The 27139-nt window shown below is 32.1% G+C and overlaps 1 protein-coding gene across 1 annotated transcript; it reads right to left on the bottom strand.

Moving 5' to 3' along the window:
* Positions 1-107: 107 nt before the first annotated feature.
* LOC129222836 (GPI-anchor transamidase-like) lies at positions 108-26961 on the bottom strand. The gene is made up of 9 exons (XM_054857388.1): positions 26771-26961; positions 25876-26033; positions 21100-21235; positions 10979-11090; positions 8837-8933; positions 7206-7323; positions 3060-3170; positions 1410-1594; positions 108-246 (listed from the first exon to the last, which is right to left on the bottom strand). The coding sequence occupies exons 1-9, from the start codon at positions 26840-26842 to the stop codon at positions 195-197; spliced, it is 1041 nt and encodes a 346-aa protein (XP_054713363.1). The 5' UTR covers positions 26843-26961; the 3' UTR covers positions 108-194.
* Between the last annotated feature and the right edge of the window lie 178 nt (positions 26962-27139).

Below are 27139 nucleotides of genomic sequence, written 5' to 3'. Positions count from 1 at the left end.
AAGTCACTTAACGAGATCGAATTTCTTTCAACTACAATGTCAATGTATTTAGTCACTTGGGAAAGTTAACTCAAAAGCAACTGTTTTGAAACCAGAAACAGTGCAAGCTTTAACACATTGAAAGAGTTATGACCGCATGCACTGATATTTGAGTCTTTGAAATTTGTAAAAGCTAATTTTTATACTTAAAGATATCATGAGCTGGGAAATTGGTCAACATGTGTCCACTTTTCAGATGAGAGCTTCCTACAAAAAAAAAAAAAAAAAAGAGATTGATCTACTTTATGTTACATAATCTTCAGTGTTACAGCAAAAATTTAATTATATATTTTTTTAATATCAGAAAATGATATATTAATAGTTAGAAACCTTAAATAATCTATTAGAGATATTTTGAAGGAAGAAATTACGAATAAGGCATTCACAGTTATTTACAAGCAAATTATTTTTTTCATATTAAACATAAGATTTAAAAGTACATCATATTTGATAATGTTATTTTGCTGTCAACTTTTTTTTACATTTTGATTACTTAGATTCTTCTGCAAACATTCTATTATGTTTAGAAAGCAACATAAGAAATTTTTATTTTTTAGCTGAAGGCAAATAATTTCTTGCAGCAAAAAAGGACAAACAAATTGCCCTTTGCAGCAAGGTTTACAAAACAGTCAGTTCTAACATTGAATTATATTTTCATAATGAAACTTGATTGATTTGAAAGAAGTCCGATAAATATATTGATAATCTTAAAAGTAATACACCAATCAACAATATATCTCTTGCACATATTTAACTATCAATAAATGTATGTATGATAAATAAATTGCACCTTAGCTGAACAATCATTGTGGTACATTAGCTAAAAAAAGGTTTTTTTGAACCACCCTAAAGTCTAGAACACTCCCTAATTTTTTTAGACTAACAAATAGTAGTGTGCTGTAAAGGTTTTAGTTTCTTACACAAATTTTAAGACGGTGCTCAATGTCCCCTCAATTTAACATTAGCCGTAGCATAGAAAATATCAAATTTAGAAACATTTAATTCCCCTGCTATAATTATTTTATTACAATGTATATGCATAATACTCGTGTATATTATAATATGTGTTTTCATTTCAATGTATTTTTTTTTATCCTCCTCCTCATACCGATGAAGTTTAGGGGAGGGGATTGAGCACCCTTTTTCAGTTGAAATAGGAAGCTAAAATTCTTCCAGTATATTGCTATCCACAAGTCTAAAAATATTGAGGGGTGTCTTGGTATCTAGGACTTTTTTTTACATGTATTTTTGAACCACCCTATGGTACATAGTTTTAAGAAGAATAGTTCATAAATACTGCAAATAAGATAGAAGCAGCAAATAATATTCTATAAATAAAATCATATTTCTTATATTAAAGCAATGCTTACTTAGAAGGTTGGGTGATGTTTTGAGCAGGGGATATTTCTTCCAGGTCTATTGTGTCGTAGGTCAGTTCTACATTTCGAATGCTGCCAAAAAAATCTGTCAGAAGCACGTTGTCAGGGTTTGCGGGAAATAAATCTTTTCTGGAAGTCACTGTTGAAATGCACGCTCTTTTAGGACACACTTGAAGCTGAAAACAAATAATAATGTAAACATTTACTCATTTACTCAATCTAAAATTTTATAAATCTGTTTTTTGAAAAAAAATCTTTTTAACAAATAAAATTATGTTTAAAGATTTAGTTTTATGTAATTGTTTTTAGCATAGCTCTTCTACAATTACAGTATGATTTATAAATTACAATGACTGAGAAAGAAGTAATTACTTTTTAGTCTGCAGTGTTAATCAAAAAAGTCGTTTTGCACTTTTTATAAAAATTGAGCTATGGTTATCAGGTGAATAGTCATGAGAAAAACTAACTTGCCAAGAAGTTTTTGGGAATTTCTAAAATTTAATCAAATTAACTCACATACAACCACATGGTTAAACTGCTATAAATTATATAAGGACTTTATACCTAGAAAAGTTTAAAAGTTTATAACAACAAAAATTTTCAAAATTGTGTTAAACCTTATGTGTAAATCTTATATAATTAAAAACTGAGCGTATCTACGTATGTCCAAGCTTCTTCTCCCGAACGACAGTGAACTGACCATCGAAGAAGGTATCGATGGATTCGTAATCTTCCCGTCTTCATGTTTGGCTATTTAACGTAATCCTCCGATAATAATTAGTGGAGATATCAATTAAAAACTATCAATTAGGACACTTAAATTTCAACACAAAATCCCTATTTTTCTAAGGCTTTCCTCCATTTAAATTATTTTTCAGTGCTTCATCTCAACTTTCCGCAACAATGCTATTATTAAAATTTATAGCGTGAAGAAAATCATTCAGACGAAAGATATGTTGCCATTTTCTTTCTCGAATATGAAGAAGTAAAATTCTTGATTTTGTTTTAAAGGCTTTTCCTGTAATCGGGGGATTTAAAATGTTTACTTTTTGGTTGTTTTTCCGCAAACTGCCGCAAAACTTTACTGATTTTTTTTTTCTTTTCTTTTTGTTCAAGCCTGAGAGTTGAACAGGTGTCACTTGACAACTTTTAGCGACGCAGCTAGTATATTTAAAAATCACCCATCTGCACTTGTTATCTAAACTGAGTTACGGTTACCAGGTAATTCTTTGTCACCTATCTCACCTAAATACAATGTTTTATGGTAATTTGTCTGTGGGAAATATATTTGAAATTTTTTTGGAAAAGATGCATCTGAATTAAACATGGAGACTCCAAACTATAATTGGCAATTAATCATTTTGTACTCGGTTGCAGATACGACTTTCGCGCTTAGCATGACAGTAGTGCCCTTCTCATTTTAGGTGAAAATTTATTTAGAATAAAATAAAAATGAGCAACAAATAATTAAAATGTTCATTGAATTTTTGTCATTTATCCCTTTTTCCAATTAGAGAATGGTTAGAGTGCCTAATCTATCTTTGCTTTGCTCTTGGTGTATTTTAAAGCTGGTACTGCAAAACTTTTCTTAGCATTAAAACTTAACAACTTTAAATTTCATATATTAATTGAAAAACTTACGAATTGACCCATGGTCTTTGTGCTGCCTTTGTTTACTTTCTCCAAAAAGTCCAAAGCATAATAAGTATACCTGTCGATCACGTACACTCCAATTGTGTTGTCCCCATGATGCTGAAATAAAAAATGGTCAATTTTCTCAAAATGAATTTCTTGAAATACATTCTCTGAAACATAATGTTAAATGCATCACACCTAAGCCTTAACCTAAAGTCAAAGAAACAATGAACCTTAATACTATGTAAGTTGAGAGCTAAATTTTAATCTTCCGAGTGACAAATATATTAATTAAAAATAAAAATTTCCAAACATAATCAAAGAACATTAACTGAATTAAAAGTTACATGTCAATCATGAACAAAATATTGAAATCAGGGAACATATGTTTCAAATTCATAACTGAAAGAGTATTTAGACACACGGCAGTGTGTCAGCCAAATTCGGAAATCAGGCAACACATCTGCCAGTGTGTATCTTACATGAACCATTTCAAGCTACTTTTGACCCTCTCATTTCTCAAAAACTATTAAATCTACGTGCTTGAAATTTTGTATGTCTAATAGAGCTGCCTAGCAGATCCATAATCCTAAATTTCATGAATGTACCTCATATACTTTTGGAATTATTAAGATCTAAAAAGTGTCATTTTTAATACTGACTGACTCACTCACTCATCAAAATGTTTACAAACTTCCAAGTGCTAACATGCTTGAAATTTGGCATAAAGATAGATTTTCATGCATATGTAAAGGGAAAAATCTAAAAGGTCAAAGAACTACATTAAAATAGCAAAAAACTAGGCTATTTTTTATGAGCATCACGACATAATCACTTCGCTGTGTGATTGCAAAATATTTCCCCAAATAAATCAAAACAAACGGGCTCATCAAACGTTGCCAAAACAAAATTGTTGAAGTTTTAAATTAACAATTGAATTTCTAACCAAAATGGGGCTTTAAACAATACTTTAAGTTCCGCTAAAATGAAGAATGACCCATCAAATAATTAAAATTGCAAATCTAGAGCTAAGCCTTTAAAATCAAAAATAACCAGCTTTACAATTTATAAACCTTTAGATCTCAATTAAATGCAAAATTTTACAGGAGGAGCAAAAATAACAGCAATAATTTCAACAATTGAGAAATATTTCTGCCAATTCTGCATATTTTCCGATCTATGTTATGATAATACCTCTGAGCAATAAAGAAATTTCAGACAGATTTTGAGATGAGTCTTAGCAATTTTCCTAACTGTTGACAAATTTGATGACGCCAAAGACCAAAAGTTAATGTACTTCAGCCTTGCTGATAAATGGGAAAAAAAAATTGTTATTGCTCAAAATTGGTGCCAAGTCCCCAGTTATCGAAATTTCGTCAAAACTTCTAACTTGCAACTCCAGAGCTGGAATACGCTACCTTGCCGTGACTAACAATATTAAAGAAAAAGGTAAAACATTCCATTCCACGTGCTTTCTTTTGGGGTAAATTACAGGCTTCAGGCAGTTTGTGGTGCAATGTAATTTCTATAAAATGGAAAGGAAATTTTCCCACAAACACGATGAAAAATTACTGTCATTCACTAAGTGTCAAAGCAGGTTATAAGTTTCGGCATTTGTTTGTTTTACCTTTTTCATCCGCCATTAGACTGGCTGCAGCGCCCCTATATTTTATTGGAGTTGCAAATAAAAAGAAACCGCAAACCAGTGCACCGTAAAAGCAGAGAAAAAAAGGAAATCATATATTTGTATATGCTTTTGCATTTATAATTGTCTGAATTAGAACATAACCTTTGATTTAGCTCTTCAAAAAGTAATGATATCCAAACAAAACATAAATGTGAAAAAGAAGCTGAGTTCGGTCGAAATGAGATTCAAGGTAGACGGTGTCACAGACAAAAAAAAGTTCAGATCTAAACGGTTACCAAGTTCCATAGCAGTTCCTCATAGATGTTTGATCGTCCCATGTTCTTCGATTCGTTTAAAAAACAATTTTTTACCTTCTTTGATACAGGATTTAAAACTTGGCAAGTTTTAAAAAAAATATTGATCACTACAACTTGCCACAAGTTTAAAATCCGTTATCAAAGAATGTAAAAAATTCTTTTCTAAATGAACTGAAGAACATGGGAAAATCCAACATCTATGAGGAACTGCTATGGAACTTGATAACCGTTTAAATCTGAACTTTTTTTGGTCAGTTACACCGTCTACCCTGAATCTCATTTCGACCGAACTTGGCTTCCTTTACACATTTATGTTTTGTTGGGATTCCCTTCTATAAAATAGTTGAATGTTTATCATTTTTTATGCTAATAATCCTTTGATATCATCAATACCTCACACATATTTTCGTACATACAGGGCTACCCTAAAAACCCCATTAATTGCTTGCATAGTTCCTTTAAATCACTCCAGGATCTGAGTTGCTCAACTGCTAACTTTGCTTGCTCAACAGACACTACAATCATTTAGTCCAGCTTTATCACTATTAGAGAAATAATTCATACAAAGTCAGTTACATTCATATAACTTGCATTTTGTGGGAATTAAAGAATATGTTTCTTGTAATTGGAGATATTTCAACAACCAGGGAGTTGTTGCTGTGGTCAAATCTTTGGTTATAAAAAATTTAATTTGATGACCCTTTACTTTCTATTCTTTGTGGTTACCCCATTTGACTAAATTATTTTTCTACTCTTTGTTTTGTATGCACAGAGGTAAGTTGCTTTGCTTATGTATGCCAAGTCTATGGTTATACATGTATTGGTGCCAAACATTTGAGGCAAATTGATATAGATTGCCCAATTCCCATTTATCAAAATCATCCCTTGTAATACACTGTACAAAGATTATACAGTCTTGGTCGAATTCAAAAGGACTCCGAAAACTTTTATAACTGAAACCCTTCAATAACAAAACTTGCACGCCTCATTCATATTTACACAGTATTATTCTATGACGTTCATTTCTGTTTGTGCATTAAAGCAATTTGCCCTTGACTTTCAGACTATTTTGAGTGCAAACTTGAAAAGTATCCCTACAAAATTCTGACAGTTTTGATACGAAAACAAAGAGATTGCTGCCACACTGCAAAAGATAAATTAACCTTTCTTTTTTAGTCATGTACAGAAAGTTTTATAAATAGGAATTTTTATGTAAAGTGATCTATCACACATTCACATTTTTAGTTGCTAAATAAATAAATTATTAATCATAAGATAAATAATTAATTATCAGATTAATAAATAAATTATTAATTATAGGATAAATCATTGCCAACAGAGAGAAACAAATAAGCCTACTTTCTGCCACCCATAAGCATTTTAAATATACATATTTCTCAGACATGTAATATATTATTGGGTCATTCTCATAAAAAGTCATTTTGAGCTTATTAAGTTCAAAAAAATTTGAATTGGTGGAATCAGATGAAACCTTTAAAAGAGATAGATATATGTTGGGGTTTAAAAATATTGGTTCTGAAAGATAAAATTATTTTGAATAGCTAGCATATTTCTATCACTTTTCCTTACTAGTGAGGGTATGATGAATTCATTAAAAATTGATTCTAGTAGTTATGCCAAACTGATATTTCAGTTTATTTGCAACAACTTAAAAATGCAAATGTGCTGCAGTATTTTTCTGGCTTGCCAGCTGTAAATTGTTTAAAAAACTTTTTTTAAAAAAAAATTAGGTTATTGTGATTCTAGGAAGGAAATCGACTATTGTGAAGGAATGACACTAACTACTAGGGAGAAACTTAAAATAAGCGTGTACTAATTTTGAATGAAAATTCAATTTTAAATGCATTTTTTTTACTTAAATTATTTAATATTTTGAAATAAAACACAAAAATGTGAACTTATTATTTGTTGGCTTAGAAATAATTTCTGCTTATTATTATTTTTTTTTTACTAACAGTGGGGGCAAGCGAGGGGATGATGTTTGAATACTTTTGACTTACAGTAAAGATATTTAAAATAAAATATAGAAATGTTTCTTTAATAATCTTGTAAAACTCTATTCTAAAAAGCATTAAGCCTAAAAATAAATATGAGTCAGAAAACATTTGTAAAGTATAACAAGGCCATGAAAATGACTTTCTGTGAGAATGACCCTATTCTAGTTCTTTGAGCATTCAAATAACTCACAGAAAGCGAATCCTCGCCTATCTTACTGCTGGCAACCGCTAAAACATTAGGAGAGTATATTTTAAGAAACATGGATTCAGCTTGGCATGTGTCAATCATGAAGAAAATGTTCCTGTACCTAAAACACAAGAAAATATGAGTCTATTTTAATACTGAACTGCTTAAATTAATACAAAAAAAATTATCAAACCTTCCAAACAATTCGCTAACTCAACAACAATTTTCAATTCCTTTAAATGCACAATACTGTACCTCAGAGCCAGACTAGCATACCACAGTGTGCAGGTAAAGTGCAGTAACTGCAAATTTTTAAATTTTTTTGCATTTTTTGTCATCTATTGTTCGTTATCTTTATTGCACGAGCTCGCTTATTTGGTTTTCGCTGAAAAAGGGGAGCGAAAAAGACATATAATTCCAACATTTCCCTATTGTTAGTATTGAATCCAAAACGTGTTTCTTCAAATATCTCGAGAACTCACTTCTGCAGATACTGCTGTTTACCAGCACAAGGCAGCATAAGTCACATTATTGCTGATTTGCAGGAGTATGAAAAAATTATCGTCTGATGCATACGATGGATAGGGCTCACGTTCATTCATGCTGGTAAATAATTCAAAGGATTTTTTTTTTGTGAATATCAATGCAGAATAAGGTTCTGCATAAGCACTCATAATCCGAAAATTGCCATTTTCAGACTTGGGTTAGTCGGGTTCTGAGATACAGAATTTTGCCATTGACTTAAATCAACATACTGAATGCTTAATATCATTTTGCAGTTAGAACTACAATTTACCAAACCACAAAAACTGGAATGAACTTGAGGAAGTCGGGAAAGTATAAAACAACTTCCTAATTTTGTATATAAAGTCGACTCCATTATATTACAAAAATCAGTCACACTTCATTAAACATCACACATAATGTTGTTACACCTCCAGAAGTTGTCTCTCAACTTCAATTAAAAATCTATTATACACAATATCATACATCTTTTATATTTTCACAATGAGGTGTTGCTATTCGGCAGCTTGTGCTAAAATGAAATAAATGAATAAATTTAAAAAATGAAGTACACTACAAATAGGGATGATCAGTTGCTTCATATATTACTAGAGATTATCATTACATGAAACATTCATAATTGAGAAGGGCACCTCAAATTAATTAAATAATGAGGAATTGGTATTCAAAGATATAAAATAATTTTAAATGAAAAAAATTGCGTGATTCAATGCTGTGATTAAAATTTTACAAATTGATATCAAGATTTGTATTTATATATTGATATAAAAATTAAAGTCTTACAGAGACCAACATAGAACTAATTAGGAACCCAAATACTTCAGTCTTTGTCAACATTTCAAAATTCTGAAATGCTGTTACTAGTTCAGATTGAATAATCGAATACATTTTACAGCAATTGTATTATCAATATTACATTTTCTTCATACCCTGCGAATATATTACTAGGAGAAAGGTATTTTCTTAACTTCAGTACAAAAAAAGTAGATAATTCGATGTGATATTTAAGACTCTTCTAACTTTAGAGCAATTTTTCTAAAAAAAATAATAAATTACAATTTCTAAGGCAAACATATTTACAAAAGCAGAAATGAACATTTTATAAGTACCTCCTTTTCTGCCACATCTGCTCAAAAGCATCAGCTAGCTCGACATTCGTGATTTCTTCTGCATCTTGAAATTTTAGAAATCCTTCACCACCGTGACCTACAAAAAAAAAAAAAAATATATATATATATAATGGCGAATGATTGAGTAATGATCTTGATGACGTCATCAACAATGAAACTTGCACCACCGCATGATAATTTGATAATATTCTTTGGTAATGTTTGAGGGAAGAAACCAAACAACCAACAATTAACACTATCTACTGAAGTTTAGGGCTAATCTACTGGAGTTAAGATCAAAATTTCAACGATCAAACAGGAAATTGCTTCGTTAAAATGTAAAAGAGTAAAAGCAATTTTCACCAATCATCCTTTGACGGGCAACTTTTTAGTAAAGAATTAATTTTTCAAAAATTAAATAAATAAGTAAAATAAATGAACTAAAATAAATGGTTGAATACAAAAATAGTGCTCATAAAAATAAAATGTTCAATATGATCTTTTTTTTTTTCAATACACATTCTTGATAAGTTTTAAGCACTTTTATTAATATCTTACTCTTTTCACTCCTTTAGAGCTAGCTACAAGTGATGCAGAGCTGTCCTTTTTATGGAGGTCTTAACATTGTGTTTCAAAAAAATATGTGCTTATTCAAAAAAAAAAAAAAAGCACTGTACTAGAGCAGTGGTCTTCACCCTTTTTGAGCCCACCAGTAGAGATTGGCTGACACCTATCAAGCCCCTTTTTTCTTTGATGATAAATAGTAGTTTGGCACTATTGAACATCAATATTATTTTGATTTCAATTTTAATTTGAAGTAAAATGTGTGCGATATAAAGCAAGTTTTTTCCAATCAATCTTAAACTAAAAAAAAAAATAATTAATTAATTTTTACCTTTTTTTTTTCTTTTCTATCTTTTCTAAAATAAACTAATAGCCAACTGAAGGCAAATATTTAAACAAAATCACTGACCTACTTTTCAAAAACAGATACATTTTTTAACAACAATATGGGGGAATTAAAAGTGCTAACACTTTTTAAAAAAATTAATAAATAAAAATTTAAAATTCAAAAACTTGGTGAAGAATGATGAAACACTTTCATAAGGTTCAACTGAGATGTGAGGAAGAAGCTCCATATCTTTAATAATGTGTGATTTGCTATCTGAACTCTAAACAAATGGTTCCTCATATCTTTCCAATTTCAATATTTGCCAGGCTGCCCACCTGGGGGGGGGGGGGGGGGATCATGGCACAAACTGCACCATTGAAATTTTAAGGAAGGGGTGTTTTAAGGGGTATTTTTCTCATTTTTGTGGGGGGGACTCTTGCTTTTGGGGGGGTCCTTGTGGTTATTAAGGGGGTGTCCCTGTATTTGCAGACTTTTTTGTTATTGTTACTTTGTCTTTTAAATATGCTCCTCTTCCCGTCACTTCCCAGTGTGAGCAGTCAAATTATCCCTGGTTGAGAACCACTGCACTAAAGCATAGGCACAATAACATCGGTAAAGCAATGTAATTTCAAGAAATGTAGCACCTAAAACAAAGTATCAGCAAAATATTTAGCAAGTAAAGCATTCTGATGGAGCTAAATTTACAAATCTGTGTGCTGTTTTCATATTTATAACCGGATATTTTTAACTCCTTTGACACCAAATAAGTATAATGCATCTGCAATACTAGTACAAAATTTAAAAGTAAATGTATTTAATTTCAGTATGAGTTGAACATTAAAAATATACAAATGTTGAATATAAGAACAGAAATACAGTGTAGTCGAAGTATTTAAAAGCTCTTTTACTACGTTAATGTAAATCAGATTGTTTCAAAACTTTCCTGATCTACGCTAAAAGGTGTCAAACTACATTTTAAGTTCAAATTTGACCTTTTCACTGATATTTGCCATTTGAGATTTGCCACAAAAGGAAAAAAAAATCTTGTTTGAAATTTCATTTTTTTTTTTTACTTGGAGGAACTTGAATAAAAAATAAAAATAAGAGTATTTTTTTTATAAATTGCATAATGGAATGAATAAAAAAATCAAAGAAAATTTAAAAAAATCTCAAACATATTGTGGTTATTATCAAATAAGACACACACAGTTTAACACAAATTATTAACAACTAACAGATAATATTTTTACCTGTCATATAAATTAGTATATTGCTGTGCTCATCTGACAGCAAACGCTTCGATCTTGGAGTGCCCGGTGGCAGTCTACCTGTCAGAAGCCGAATGAAGTTTTCGACAGTCACCTGTAACAGACAAGTAAAAATATTTTAAATTTTGAATGAATTTAACATGAAAAATAACTTTAAAAAAATCATCATTTTCAAGACTAAGAACTTTTATACAGTTCTATGTATTAAGTACAGCATGTATTTCTGTTAACTAAAATTAAGATGTTAAAATAGAATAAATATTTAATATAGTTTATTTTTTGATTTGATGCCACTTTGCATTTCTTATCATATAAATGACTATAAACAGTTAAGGTAGAATGTAACTAAAAATATGTACAAAAGGTACAACTCCATCAAAAGAAAAGAAAAGAAAAGCTCTTCAGCACATTTATGTAAAGCAGGAATCACCACCTCTTACAGTAATAAATGTCATTTGCACAGGATCTCAGCTAGCCTACTTCTTTTCAATTTATGTATATTTTTACACCTCAGACAGAATTTAGACAACACAATGAAAATAAGTACAAAGACTCAAGATCTGTTGGGCTAAATGCCTTTATTTTTGTTTCTTGAAGGATTTCACCAATATTGTTTAAAACAAAAAACATTTTGTGACTTACCTTTTGCCATTCCGGGGAAAAACCTTGCGCGGGAAATCCCATCCACCTGCCACCGACACTCAAATGTCCGAGTTTGAGTCGGAAGTGTTTGGAAAAATATGTGACACGCTATGACTGGTTGCCGTTATTCGGCAGACTTCGGTAAACTTCCGACAGAGCACATGTCGATCACATGAGGAAACCATGTTGAGGTGTTGAGTGCTGAATGCCAAATTAAATAAGAATTGTGCAACCTGCAAGCTGTGTTTTCTCCGAGTTGTGTTGTTCTTGAAATATGCAAATAATGTAACGTCACATTGTTACGTGCAAGGTCGGATCTGGCTATAAATACTCTGACCGGCCGTAGCTCGATCGCTACTGCACTGCTACTTTTTTTTTTACTCGTCTCCTCGTCTTGTGTTGTTGGTGTTTGTAAATGTGTTCGTCTATGTTATCATAAGTTTTTTTTTCCTACTGGCCTCTCAGGTGAGGTCTGATCTTTTCTGAATAATTCACTGCTGATGTCTTCAGTTTGGAAAGCGCGTGCTGCTATGACGTCTATAAAAGTGAAAAGTTATAATTGAATCTATGTGGGAGGTTTGGTCTCCGAGGAGAAGGATCGTGTCCATCTTCGATATTTTTCCCTGATGTGGGTCGTTTGGTCTCCGAGGAAAGAGGATCGTGTCCATCTTCGATATTTTTTCCTGATGTGGTGAACTTTGCTCACAAGGTATGAACTGACCAGTCTGCAATTCTGGTGGAAATTGCTATGCCGTCCATCTACCTGTGAGGTGTCACTATGGAACATCGACAGGACTTTTGATACCTGCATGGACTTATTGTAAGATCTCTTTTTAAATTTTTCTTCGGAGAACCAAATCATTGTATTGTAATCATTTTCTTAATATATGTTAAATAAATGTTTTTCAGTGTAAAGAATGATTCATGTTTTATTTTCTTCGGGCAGACCACTCCCTCAAATTTTTAGTTGGAAATGAGTTGCCTAATTTTCAGCTTAGCTGTAGGCCATTAACCTCAAATTATATCCAACAGGTGGTAGCAGAGTCGTGTGGTTGACCTGCCCGGAGAAAATTGAATCATTTTTTATTATGGAGAAAGATTATAGAAATGTTGAGAAGTTGGGCTCCCATAATTGGGCTACCTGGTCCAAAGATATAAAAATGGTGCTCATAGAAAGGGATTTATGGGAGATTACCCAAAAGAAACCAGAAGGGGAGTTAACTAGTGCTGACAGAAAAAGATGTGGCCAAGCTTTAGCCATCATCTATTTAAACTTAGAAAAGGACATAAAAAGGTTAATTGATAATTTGGAAGATCCTAGTGAAGCTTGGAAAGCCCTTAAGGCAAATTTTGAACCCCCATCTTTGGCCAGAGTAGCCGCACTATGGGAATCCTACTTCTCTTGCAAAATGCAAGAAGGTGAAACGGTGGGATTATTCGCTGCAAGATTGGGGGGAATTTTTAACCAATTAGTCGAAAATGGATATATTATGGAAGAAAAACTCAGAACTTTTAAATTGATACGGCATTTACCTCCAAATTTCAGCAGTATTGTTCAAGCCATCTACAGATGGGAAAAAGAGAGATTTACTTTCTCGAAAGTAAAAGACGAACTACTGGCTGAGGAAGGTAGGATTAGGTATTTGGCCGAAGAGCCTAATGTAGAAAATTCGGCAATGTTTTCAAAACCCGGAAATTCCGGAATGGCAAATGGTAGGAGTAAATTTCTTGCTAAAAATAAAGTTTGTTACATTTGTAAAAAGAAAGGGCATATTGCGTCGAAGTGTTGGAGCCGTAACAAAGTAAAACAGGATAAGAATTTTAAATTCAAAACCAAAGAAGACCCTCAGGCAGGAATGTTTTGTTCAGTAAATGAAAACGATATTTCTGCAAAATACTACCTACCCAAAATGTGAGGATACATGGCTATTGGATAGCGGCAGTACATCTCATTTTTGTCGAGATAAGTCATTGTTTGCCGAGCTAGAGCCTGTACAAAACACACAAATGGAGGTAGCAGTAGGAAACGTGAAGAGCCAAGTAGAGGGCATTGGGAAAGTGATTTTTAAAATTGAATCAGATGGAAAATTAGTTACCATCACCCTCAATAACGTTTTCTATGCTCCAACACTGCGACGCAACCTAATTTCTAGTTCTTGTATAGACAGACAGGGCTATAAGCTCAAATGGTTGCCCGGAAAAATCTGTGTTTTTAATCAAGAAAATGTTAAATTATTTACAGCAAATTTAATAAATAAACTTTATCATGTTAAACCAAATTTTTATATTGATTGTGAAAATGTTAATTATACAAAAGTTTTTAAGACCAAGGACCCGTCTGAAGGGGCCAATATGGTCAGTGTTGATATGGAAAAATGGCATAGGAGATTTTGCCATATAAATATGGAAAGTATCACCAAAACGAGTAAACTTGGTGCAGTCCAAGGACTAGAGATTAAGAAGGGGCAAAAACCCAATTGTGACCCTTGTCAATTGGGAAAAATGAGGAAGTGCTTGTTTAAATCTATGCCAGAAAGACGTACTAGCTCTGCACTTCAATTGCTCTACATGGACCTGATGGGACCCCTTCAGACCGAGTCCTTGGGGGGAAAGAAATATATTTTTATAATTATAGATGATTTCTCAAGAAAGTCATATGTTTTCTTTTTAAGAGCAAAAAATGAGGCATTTAATGTTTTTGTAAATTTTCAAAAAAGGACTGAAAGATTCCTGAACTCAAAAATTTTTTCTATCCGTTCCGATAATGGAACAGAATTTGTTAACAAAGATTTTGAGAACTATCTCACCAATCAGGGAATAAAGATAGAGCGGACCAACTCCTACACCCCGCAAATGAACGGGGTAGTAGAAAGATACAATTTGACCATAATGAATGGTGTGAGGTCTATGCTCAATGATTCTGGATTGGGGGATGAGTTTTGGGCTGAAGCCGCTCTTTGTTTTAATTATGTAAGGAATCGGACAGTAATAGGAAATATGGACAAGACCCCTTTTGAGCTGTTTTCTGGGCGTAAACCTTCAGTGAGGCACCTACGTATTTTTGGGTGTACTGCCTATGTAGGTCAGCCTAAGTCTAAACTAAAAAAGTTAGATATGAGGGCTACCAAGGGGATTATGGTCGGATACGCCTTACGTACCAAAGGGTACAGAATCTGGGATCCTGAAACCAGAACAGTCACAGAAACTATTAACGTCAAGTTTAATGAAAATGAAAAATGGGGGGAATTAAAAGTCCAAAATAAAAATGAGAGAAAATTTAACTTTATCAGGCCTATAAGAGAAGTTCAACTTGAACAGGAAATCCAGGAGAGTGTTGAGCAAACTCCCTGTGAAAAGATTAAATGGGTTAGAGAAGCCAAAAAGAGAAAGACCGGGGACAGGACTGATATTTATTATACAATTGCCGGTAAAAATAAAGTAAGATTAAATTCACTAAAACAGGTTTTAAAATATTGTAGTGAAAATAAAATAGAGTATAAACCAAAACTTTTTGACTTTTCATCTAAAAATCCAACAGTAGGGGAAATCTGTGACGACAGTGAAAGTTCGGGAGAAAGTGAAGAAGCAAGTTTAGTAGAAATTTCTATACCGAATTCGTATAGGCAATGTATCGCTACCCCCCGAGGTGGACAACTGGAAACTGGCCATGGAGTCTGAATTAGATGTCATTAACCAAAGAGAGGTGTGGGACCTTGTACCCCCACCAGAGGGGAAGCCAATTTTGGGAAACAGGTGGGTCTACGACCTCAAGGTAAATGACAGGGGTGAAATTGTAAGATACAAGGCCAGATTGGTTGTAAGGGGGGACCGTCAGTCAATTGAGTCATATTCTGAAGTTTTCAGTCCAGTAATTGAGTTTTCACTTGTGAGAGTTTTCTTTTCTATTTTTATATGTCTTTTAAAATGGTGTCACTCACAAATTGATGTAAAAAATGCTTACCTGTATGCTGATTTAGAGGAACAAATCTACATGAGACAACCAGAGGGTTTTGTCAGTAAAAGCCACCCTAATTTTGTCTGTAAATTGAAGAAGTCTCTCTATGGACTATACCAGTCCGGAAGAAACTGGTTCTTAGAAATAGACAGTGTTCTTCGTGGTTTTGGTTTTCAAAAATTAAAAGGATGTAATTGTGTATACCATAGAGACAAAAACACTTTTCTTCTTATTTATGTAGATGATATAATAATTCTAGCAAAAAATGAAAATTTAATTAAAAAGGTAATTAATGAAATTAAAAGTATGTATGATATTAAAGAAATGGGGAAAACCAGAAAGCTCCTGGGGATTGAATTTGTGGAAGATAAAAATAATCTTTTTATTCACCAAAGCTCTTACATTTCGAAGGTCTTGGGGTTATTCTCCCATTACTATGTGCCAAATTCAACCCTCCCAATCTCAAAGGGTACAGTTTTGTCGAAAGACGACTGCCCGAAAACTGAGGAAGAAAAAAGGGAAGCAGAAAAGCTCCCATACAGAAATTTGTTGGGTTGTATGGCATACATAGCGGGAAAGACCCGGCCTGACATTTCTTATGCGGTGTATATTTTCTCCCAATTTCAAGCAAATCCCGGAAGAAAGCATTGGGATTTTCTATTAAGATTGCTAGGATATTTAAAGTATACAATATCATACAAACTAAATTTAAGTTTAATCAGTAGTGTAGATCTACGGGGATTTTCAGACTCAGATTACGGCGCTAATCGGGAAGATAGTGTCTCAACGGGAGGATCAATTTTGTGTATTGATCGGGTCCCAATTAATTGGAGGACATTTAAACATAAATGTGTTGCGTTATCCACAATGGAAGCAGAATATATTTCACTTGGTGAAACTGCAAAAGAAATGGTCTGGCTGAAGAGGATAATCACAGAAATAAGTGAATTAAATATTGAAAACCTCCAGCTTAGGGATACAGTTATTTATTGTGATAACACTGCAACAATTGATTTTTCTAAGTCTCCCATTGAGAATTCCCGTACAAAACACATTGATGTAAGGTACCATTTTTTAAGAAATTTAATTGAGCAAAAGATTTTTTTGATTAAATATGTGAGGACAAATGTAAACATCGCGGACATTTTCACTAAACCCCTATCTAAGAGTTGTTTAAATAAACTTTGTAAAATTATATTTAATTGGGATTAAATGAGGGGGGCGTATCAAATTTTTGAACTATTTTTCAAATGTATCTTTTGTAAATATAATATGAATGTAGTTAAATGTTTTTTAATGTATATAAATGTGGTTTTTGATGAAATTCCTTCAAGAGGGGGGAACTTGTTGGGCTAAATGCCTTTATTTTTGTTTCTTGAAGGATTTCACCAATATTGTTTAAAAAAAAAAAAACATTTTGTGACTTACCTTTTGCCATTCCGGGGAAAAACCTTGCGCGGGAAATCCCATCCACCTGCCACCGACACTCAAATGTCCGAGTTTGAGTCGGAAGTGTTCGGAAAAATATGTGGCACGCTATGATTGGTTGCCGTCATTCGACAGACTTCGGTAAACTTCCGACAGAGCACATGTCGATCACATGAGGAAACCATGTTGAGGTGTTGAGTGCTGAATGCCAAATTAAATAAGAATTGTGCAACCTGCAAGCTGTGTTTTCTCCGAGTTGTGTTGTTCTTGCAATATGCAAATAATGTAACGTCACATTGTTACGTGCAAGGTCGGATCTGGCTATAAATACTCTGACCGGCCGTAGCTCGATCGCTACTGCACTGCTACTTTTTTTTTACTCGTCTCCTCGTCTTGTGTTGTTGGTGTTTGTAAATGTGTTCGTCTATGTTATCATAAGTTTTTTTTCCTACTGGCCTCTCAGGTGAGGTCTGATCTTTTCTGAATAATTCACTGCTGATGTCTTCAGTTTGGAAAGCGCGTGCTGCTATGACATCTATAAAAGTGAAAAGTTATAATTGAATCTATGTGGGACGTTTGGTCTCCGAGGAGAAGGATCGTGTCCATCTTCGATATTTTTCCCTGATGTGGGTCGTTTGGTCTCCGAGGAAAGAGGATCGTGTCCATCTTCGATATTTTTTTCCTGATGTGGTGAACTTTGCTCACAAGGTATGAACTGACCAGCCTGCAATTCTGGTGGAAATTGCTATGCCGTCCATCTACCTGTGAGGTGTCACTATGGAACATCGACAGGACTTTTGATACCTGCATGGACTTATTGTAAGATCTCTTTTTTAATTTTTCTTCGGAGAACCAAATCATTGTATTGTAATCATTTTCTTAATATATGTTAAATAAATGTTTTTCAGTGTAAAGAATGATTCATGTTTTATTTTCTTCGGGCAGACCACTCCCTCAAATTTTTAGTTGGAAATGAGTTGCCTAATTTTCAGCTTAGCTGTAGGCCATTAACCTCAAATTATATCCAACAAGATCAAACCATGCCTTGCTATCAACTGCCAATTTTATTAATCTTCAAAACAAACTACCAAAAATGTTCCAAAGTTTTATTTGTGCCTATTTTTTCAAAGCAAAAAAGCTTAAAAAATCATTGATATGTCAGTTGAGCATTCCTCTTACAAGGTATGGCAAAAGAATAATTGTAGTTGAAATTGGTATTTTATTTAAAAAAATAACAAAAATTTGTCTCAGTCTTACCCCATTGATTGGGGTATCAATGGGACAGTGTTTTATCCCCATTAAAAACAGCAGGAAACATGACTTTGTACCAATGTTACCCCGCTACTATTAGATAGGTGCATTAGCTACTTTAGAAACAACCAAGGAAACAAATATTTATATCAATCCTAGAATATTATATTTAGCAGGTCATAAGAACAACACATTCTACATAATGTGTAAAACTCAAGATTACAGATACTATTTCAAACCATACTTTGAAATGTTACTAAATAAACCGATGGTGTAACTAATATTATTTAAGAGCCACTGTCTGTAAGAATCAGGCAGTTTACGGCATTTGCGATTGTTGACATTTTTAATTTTTCTTCTTTTCACATATGTTGTTCCTTATCATGAATGTAATATTTGTGCAAAATATGAGCTTTGTCTGCATTACCGTTTTTGGGAAATTAAATTTTTTAATTTAGGGGGCGTAGCACATTTTGGCATGTTTTTCAAATTTGTAGATTTTAAAGTTTTTGTTGCTTTAAGTGCCAATATACTGACATGGATTTTTCATTTCTATACTATTGTATGGTCTTCTTAGATACTATTACAGCTGTCAAATCGGTGTCCTACGAGGGCGACGGTCACAAACTCCGTTTAAAAATGACCGAAAAAATTTTTTTTTACTACATTCAATGCCAATTTTCTGAAAGCGCCTTCACGATGACACCAACGTTTTTACATAAATTCCTAGCTACACTTGCATACATCAAAAATATGTAATAAAATTGGTGTCACTATAAGGGTGCCAGAAGATATTGAAACTTTTATGTGATAAATTTCACAAAAATGCAAATGTTTAAAATCTAACTACAACTCATAGTAGAGATCTGAAACTAATTAAGTTTGATAACCAACATGTTCTTCTAACATATGAACTAAAAAAATTGGTGTCACTCCTATTACTTTCGGAAATATAATCATTCGAAACTAGTATGTTATGGAGTTATTTAAAAAAAGACTTTTTTAATTCGAATGTTTTTTTGCACGGTTTGTTTTAAACTTTAATATAAAATTACAGTAGTGACACCTAAAATAATATGTTTCTAATGCTTTTTATAAAAAAAAGCTTTATAAAAAGCATTAGAAACACAGTAAATCGATATAGGTACAGATGGACAAATTTTGTAATGTGCATTATAGGCTAAAATAGTCGTACTAATATTCATATTTTTTCAACCATACTAATTTTTAATCTGTTATTTATATTAAAAATGCAACTATTTATAACATAATATCAGAAGACCATATAATAGTATAGAATTTAAAAATCCAAGCCATTATGGGGGCGCTTAAAGCAGTAAGAACTTTAAAATCTGCAAATTTGAAAAACACGCCAAAATGTGCCACGCTCCCTAAATTTAAAAATTTAATTTCCCAAAAACGGTAAGGCAGACAAAGCTCATATTTTGCACAAACATCACATTCATGATAAGGAACATCATTTGCAAAAATAAAGAAAATTAAAAATGTCAACAATCACAACCTGCCTGATCCTTACAGACAATGGCTCTTAAACACTTCGTAAAGTTTTTGTCAATCAAAACCAAAATTTTGCTGTAAACTTGCAGCTCTTTAACTTCGAAAATTTCTCAGTCCCGAAGTTACACCATGAAAAGTGAAAACTTAAAAGAGGTTATAAAACCTCTTACTTAAACAATAACATGGTTACTTCTATATTTATCACTTGAGGAGGAGTTTATCAATGTGTATAGAGACCTGAATGTAGTTTGATGTGCAGTTCTTGAGGTCCAAGCAAAATTTTCATCAAAACAAAAATTTTGAAAAACAAATGAACAAACGTGATTGCAGACTGAACCAAAGCAGTGTGTTCCACAGAGAACCTAAAAATTCCCTACTGATCCAAAGTTAACCACCCAGTCTGTGAGTTACCCTGTTTCATGGTATGTCTTTCGAAAATTCAAAATTGATTTTGAGTTTTGTACAGAACATTTGTTTTACAGATTTGAACAAATCCTTGATTTTTTCTTCACTTTTTTGATTTTTTTACACTTCCAAAGATCTTTTACTTCACTTGTCTAATGTAGCTAGAAAAAAAATAGTTAATGCATATACTCGGGTTTAAGTCTACTCCCCTTCTTTTAGGAAAAAAATGGGGGGGGGAATCAAAACTTGCGTATAAGTCTATTTTCTGAAAAAAAAATTGGGAACATTTTGCCGCTCTTTTTGGAAATAAACGTTACAAAAAGAAGGGAAATGAAATGTAATGAACATTCTTATGTCAAAATACTTCCAATTTTTGCTTCTGCACAAAACAGGTTCACTTCTGCTATTGCGATTTTTGCAAAGAGTTTGACTTTGCTGCTACGATTTTTTTTGCTTGTCGCTTTCATTTTGAATTAATATCAATAAAATACTGCATTGTAGCCATATCACATTGCTTTTAAAAACAATGAGCATCACTATGCGACTATTAAGAAAATTCACTGAAACGGCAATTCCCGCAATTTAGGCGTACTATAATTCTTTTGCCGTCTACTGTAACTATTCAGCCTTCATTATGCAGTTAGACCATGTAAAATTACAGCAGAATGTGTAAATATTTACTTTTTTAGAATCTGTTTAAAAGGGTTAGACTAAAATTGGAAAAATTAGTGTTTTTTTCCCCAAGATTTGTTTTTGAACAATTTTCAGGAATTTTGCCCCACTTATAAGTTGATCCCCTAACTTTGAACCTCTTTTTTTGTACTAAACTTCTTGACTTACATGCAAGTATATCGGTAAAAAAATAAAGGCTTCAGCACAACTGGAAATGAAAGAAAATTTTTACCTCATAACCACGATAATCAACCTCTACATCATCTCCATAAACATTTATATGATGACGAGCACTATTGTACACGGTTGCAGCTCTCGGGTTACGTGCGTTACAGGCCATGTCATCTGCTAACATCAGAATGATTCGACTGCAAAAGGAAAAGCAATTGAACCAGTTTAGAATTAGGAGCTCAAGTTTTTGTAACTACACATGTAAAAAGAGTAAAATATTGATGAACTCTAGTGAGACACAGGGTTCAAAAATATGATATTTTCGAAAACATCCGATAGTTTGATACATATCGGATATTTTGATATATATCCTATATTTTCAATTACCACAAACTAAAGTCTTCAAAATAGTAAATGCATCCTCAAACCACTCTTTATTTTCTTATATTATTATTACAATTTGTAGACTTAAAAATAAGTTTTTTTTTCATTATTTATATCTAATATTTCATTTCGCATTTCTATCAATTTTAATGGAATTAATTTAGCATTAGCTGTTTTACTCATTTTTTTTTCTGTTAGCTACTTTTACAATTAAAGGATTCAGAAATAAATAATATGCATTAGTCAGTGCACAGTCATAAGCATTTTCTTTTTTCTAGGCAATGGTTAATATTCAATTAGGCACTTTTAATATTATGAGTTGAAATTGTTACATTGCAAATAATTTTATCAATATAAAATACAAGTAAAAAAGGATGGAACTGATGTGATATACCCCACCCTTGGCGATTTTTTCCTGTTGGCGCCAAGAAAGCGTCGCCAAGAAAACGATGTATGACGACATATGTCATACATCGTTCTTAGCGATGCTTTTTTAGCGCCAACAGGAAAAAATCAGATAAAAAAACTTCAGAACACAATATATATAAAAACAACATAAAGGCACAACAAAAAACATCACGAATATATGCTTCAAAAATGTGCAGGGCCGGGGTTTTTTGTAAACATATTAAAATACAATGAAATAAATTATTGTATTAATTACAAGTCGAAATTAATGCATTAATTTTTTTTTCATCATTTCTCCGGGATACGAGCCCTCGGTCTCATAGTACTTTCGTAATGAGACCCCTGCCTCGGTCTCATTACGAAAGTACTATGAGACCTCTGGCTCGCCAGTTATCCCTCCGACTGTTAATATACATTACAGTCGGAGTATGGTCACAGTTATGTATACTACAAGAACCCCTCAAGGATTTGTAAAAACAAAGAATTTTGGAAGTGAGAGGGTTTTTTTTGAATTCTAAAATAAAGAACTTTCCTTTTTATATGGTATAAATATTCACACTCAGTCTAAAACAATACATCATATGACAATGGCACATTACAGATACACACCACGTTGGAGTTAACTTTTAATTAACCTTCGAGTTTGAAGAAACTGGCATTTTCTAATGTTTTTACTTCAAAACACAACTACTGAATTTAAACTAACACAAAATAAGCATTCCTGTAAGGTATATTGCACGAAACAACACCACGTATCTCTCCTGCGTGAAACCCAAATAACCCAAGTAAACAAGTTTGAACAGATCTGTAAGATTGCCTTCGGGTTGCTAAACACAGGTTAGTTTGGCCAGGGATGCCATGCATAAAAAATTATCGCCTCATTGGCGAGAAAAATATTTTAATTTTGTGCAAAAAAATCGAATGTCGCCAAATGGGGGGGTATATCACATCTGTACCAAAAGGAATATTATACTACTTTGTTATATAGTGATGTATTAATACATCATAAAAAAAATAGTCATAACTTTTCGGTTATCTTAATATATAAAAATCAATGTCCTGAGATAACATATATATATACATATATATATATATATATCAACGCACAGCCAAAACCACTGTAGCTTCAGACTTGAAATTTGGCAGGCATGTCCGTATGATTACGGAAGTAACCACTAAGAAAGGATTTTTCGAAATCTCAATTAGTTCGGGAGAAATTAATTAAAACCCATTAATTTCTGAGAAATTAAAACCTGTCGTTGAAATTCAAATCCCTTATTTTCGAAGGCTTTCCTCCATTCAAATCATTATTCAGTACTTCATCTCAACTTTTGGTCGATAGCGAACTATAAATTTGATATTGTTTTTGTTTCTTACGTGATTCTTCGAGGCTTTTCTCAAGTCAAATCATAATGTTTCTGTCTATTGCTTTCATTTCTTCAAAACTAGAAACGAAGTTTTTAAGAACATCATCACAGGCGGACTATCCTTTTGAATTTAGAAGAGTGCAGTTTCCTGTTAAAGTTTGCTTTGCAATAACCATTGATAAGTCACAAGGACAGACATTAAAAGTAGCAGGGATCGATTTAAGAGAAGACTTTTTTTTCACACGGCCAATGTTATGTAGCTTGCTCCAAAGTCAGTTCATCAAGCAGCTTAATAATATTAGCACCAGAAAAAAAAAAAAAAAAAAAAACTAAAAATGTTGTATACAAAGAAGTTTTTGATTAAACATAGGTATATCAATGAAATGTGGATCTCCTGTGTTTGCAAAGATAATCAATACTTGAAAAGGATAGTTAATAACAGTTACAGATCAGTTAAGGACAAGGGCATATATGTAAGGAGTCCAGGGACCCCGGGATCCTCCCCAAATTAGAAAAAGTTATAGGTAATAAGTAATTATTATAGGGGATTTTCGAAACTAGGTGCACCAAGCACTGTTAACCCCTGCTAATTCCATTACCAAAGCAATGCCAAATACGGGAATGCTAGTTTTTAATAATAATTGAACAATATTACTATGTTTAATATACTTTTTATATTGAAAATACCGTAGTCGAAAAAATAAATATCGAAAATATCATGATATTTTCAAAATAAATATCAGATATATATTGATAGATATATATCGGCAAACCCTGATGAGACATAACCAGAATGAAACCGGTTTTTCTATTTATAAAGGGTGTGCCAAAGACAATGATCCATTTTAATGAAAATGCTAATGTATTGTTTTTGAAGAAATACTCTCCTTAGAAGAAAAAATCAGTAGCCATTGTTTCCTCAAAACTGGGTGCTAAAACAAACGAAGAGGTGCACAGCAAAACTAATGTAAGAATTTTTAGTGGCTTTTAGTGTTTCTTATTTAAGATAATTAAAGATAATTAAGATTTAAATAAAGTTTAGTAGTTCTGGGTGAATGTTTGGGTCATTATTGAGTCATTTGTGATAAACTATTTAGATAAGTTACCTTTATTTTAAAGCAATAACTAATGTAGAATTATAAACAATAAAATAATGGCAGGATAAAATAGTAATTCTACTTATAATTCCAAGTTTTTGCTTGAGCACTCAGATAAAGTTTGGGTATCTAATAAGGATGCGTCGATTAATCGTCAGTAATTGGCAATCAATCTGTGACTTTGTCGATTTTTCATAATCGGCCAAATTTTGTCCATTAATCTGCAGTAAAACTATTTTTTAAAATACATTTTAAAAATGTTTAAATCTTTAAGCATTCTTTGAGCAAGAGACTATGATGAATTAATCATTGACCGTAAATGAATGTAATTTTCGGCAACATAAGTATAACATGTACTGTACCATGAATGTTTACTACTTAAAATAAACAGTTCAAAATTTGAAAAAAGAAACTCATCCTTACAGTTGACGTTCAAGCAACATTCTTATGAAGAATTAAATCGGAGTAATTTTAAATCGTAATGCAAAAACATGATTATTCATGGATTATCAGGACACAAACTGTTTCGCTGTTTTATATATACTTCCTCCTACACTAAACTTTTACTTTATTCCATCATTTCATTTATTAATTATTTTTTTAAAACTTCATATGCAGTTTTAACTTTTTTTTTTACAAAAAATGGTTTTTGAAGTTATGTGAATTTTGATAATTTAATTTTTCTGCTTTAAAAAAAATATGCTGTAGAATCCATGTCAATTCAACCAGGGCGTTACATTGATAGTCTCAGAATTTTTTGAATGTAACATATGTTAAAGCAGATCAAAAAGCAAGATTAGGATATATTTTAATTTTGTTTCAAAAAATTCCTGGGTGGAGATACAGGTTGTTAAAGATGGCGCCCTGTGGATCATTTCTCACTTGCAATTTTTGACAGAATTTTTAAAGTTCTTTGTCTTAGAAACAGTACAAAATATTTTCTTGTTATTTATTTTATTTAAAAGACTTATTTTTTTTTCTGTTTAGAAAGATATGCAACATTTTGAAATATGTGTTCTAGTTTTCTTTTCAGTCTTTTGGGGGGAAAAAAATCATTTTTTTGAATTATTGCAAATATGTCAATTTTTTTTTATTTCGTTGATCAGTTCCACTGAGCACTACATTCCCTGGAAAGTAGAGCTTCCACTTTTACATTTTACTAGGTTTAGAAGCATTTGGAAAACTGATGATTTTTCAGGAACTCTGCCATGTAAATGAAGACTTGAAAATTCAAAATTTTATTTTAGCAAGTGAACAGAACACTTTTTATTTAGTCTATAGCCCACTTTCATTTTTAGTGGCTCTTTTTTTAATGAAAGAAAGTAAAATAGTTAGGTTTAGGCCAAGTTTTTCAAACTTCATGCAAAGAAAAAAAAAATGAAAGGAACTGCGTCAGTTATTTTGTTTCATTTATCATCTGGCACTACAAATCAATTAATTTAATTTAGCTCCCATTGATGCTTACTCATATGTAACCAATGAAAGTCATGTACCTGTTTATTTTTTAAATGCTATACTACTTTTACTTTTGGGACGTTGAAATATTTCACAGGGCAACTAAGAACCAAATAATCATTTTACCTGTCAGGAATGCCCAATCTCTTGACACTTCTATAGATAGATAGAACATTGGCTACGTGACGGTAGTTGAACCAGAATCTGGACGTGCACACGAGAACAGCCCAGTTGTTTGTATGCCCACTTTGAAAGAAATCAGACAAATCTTCATCTGTCTGTGCCTGCAATCATCAAAAAAGTAAAGCATACTGTACTGAATTTACATAATTTATTTGAGTAATGTTTATGAAAAAGATTACACAAAACAAAAGAAGGCTTTAGGAAAATACCTTCAGGTTAGTAAAACATATTTTGAGTATAATAATGCACAAACTAGTTATAGTTTAATGAAAACATACCATACATACTCCCATATAAGTTAGGTAACTTAGTATAAAAAGTGAGGTTGAAAGTTAGGAATCAACACATTATGGGGAAAAGTTCGCAAAATAACTACTGAAAAAACTCGAATACCTATGCATATTAGGGATTTTGGTCAAACCCTTTAAAATACAAACGAAAGAAATAAATACAGACACATTCTGATGCAATTCTATTTTGCCCAATTGTTAATTAAAAAGACTACCTAATTAGAGTAAAATAACAGTTCAATTGCGTGAAAAATTTGGGAAACGCCGGATTCGCAAATTTTTTGCAAAGTTGATCGCATGGAAACTAAGAATTGTTTAAAAAATAATAAAAAGATAACGAACAATTTTGCTACACGAAAATCAAATGAAAAAATGTGTTGATATCGTTTCAAAATATGACAATGATATTGAAATTCAGCAATGATATTGCACAAACTTCAGAAGAAAATTCTAAAAAAATATTAAACATCACAAACACAACAAGTTTTAGACTTTAACTTTAAAAATTAGAAAGATATAACAAGAAGGATGAACATAATATACTATACCCAGGCATTGTAAGAACTTAATAATAAAATTAAAAGCAGAAAGCTGAAGGAAAGTCTTAATTTTCCAAACATTACTTTAAATTTATGTTTAATTATAAAGAAAAGTGAAGAACACAACGATTTTAACAATACATTTATCTGCTTTAAAATAATAGAAACTTCTTAACTCATATTGTTTACATATCACCGGAAAATTGGAAGCTGACATATTAGTAGAAGTAGTAGTTTTTACAACCAATGAGTTATTTATTTTCAATTAGCTGCTAAATATGAAGTGTATATACATTCACGTAAAAGTTTTGAACAAAAATGTTTCACACTTCAATTTTTTTCCTTGAATCAGATACTTTTCTTATAGTTCTAGAATAA

This window comes from Uloborus diversus, chromosome 5 (genome assembly GCF_026930045.1).
Source record: "Uloborus diversus isolate 005 chromosome 5, Udiv.v.3.1, whole genome shotgun sequence".
Taxonomy (NCBI): domain Eukaryota; kingdom Metazoa; phylum Arthropoda; class Arachnida; order Araneae; family Uloboridae; genus Uloborus; species Uloborus diversus.
Note: the sequence above shows the minus strand (reverse complement) of the source record. Positions and strands in the feature narration are given on the sequence as shown.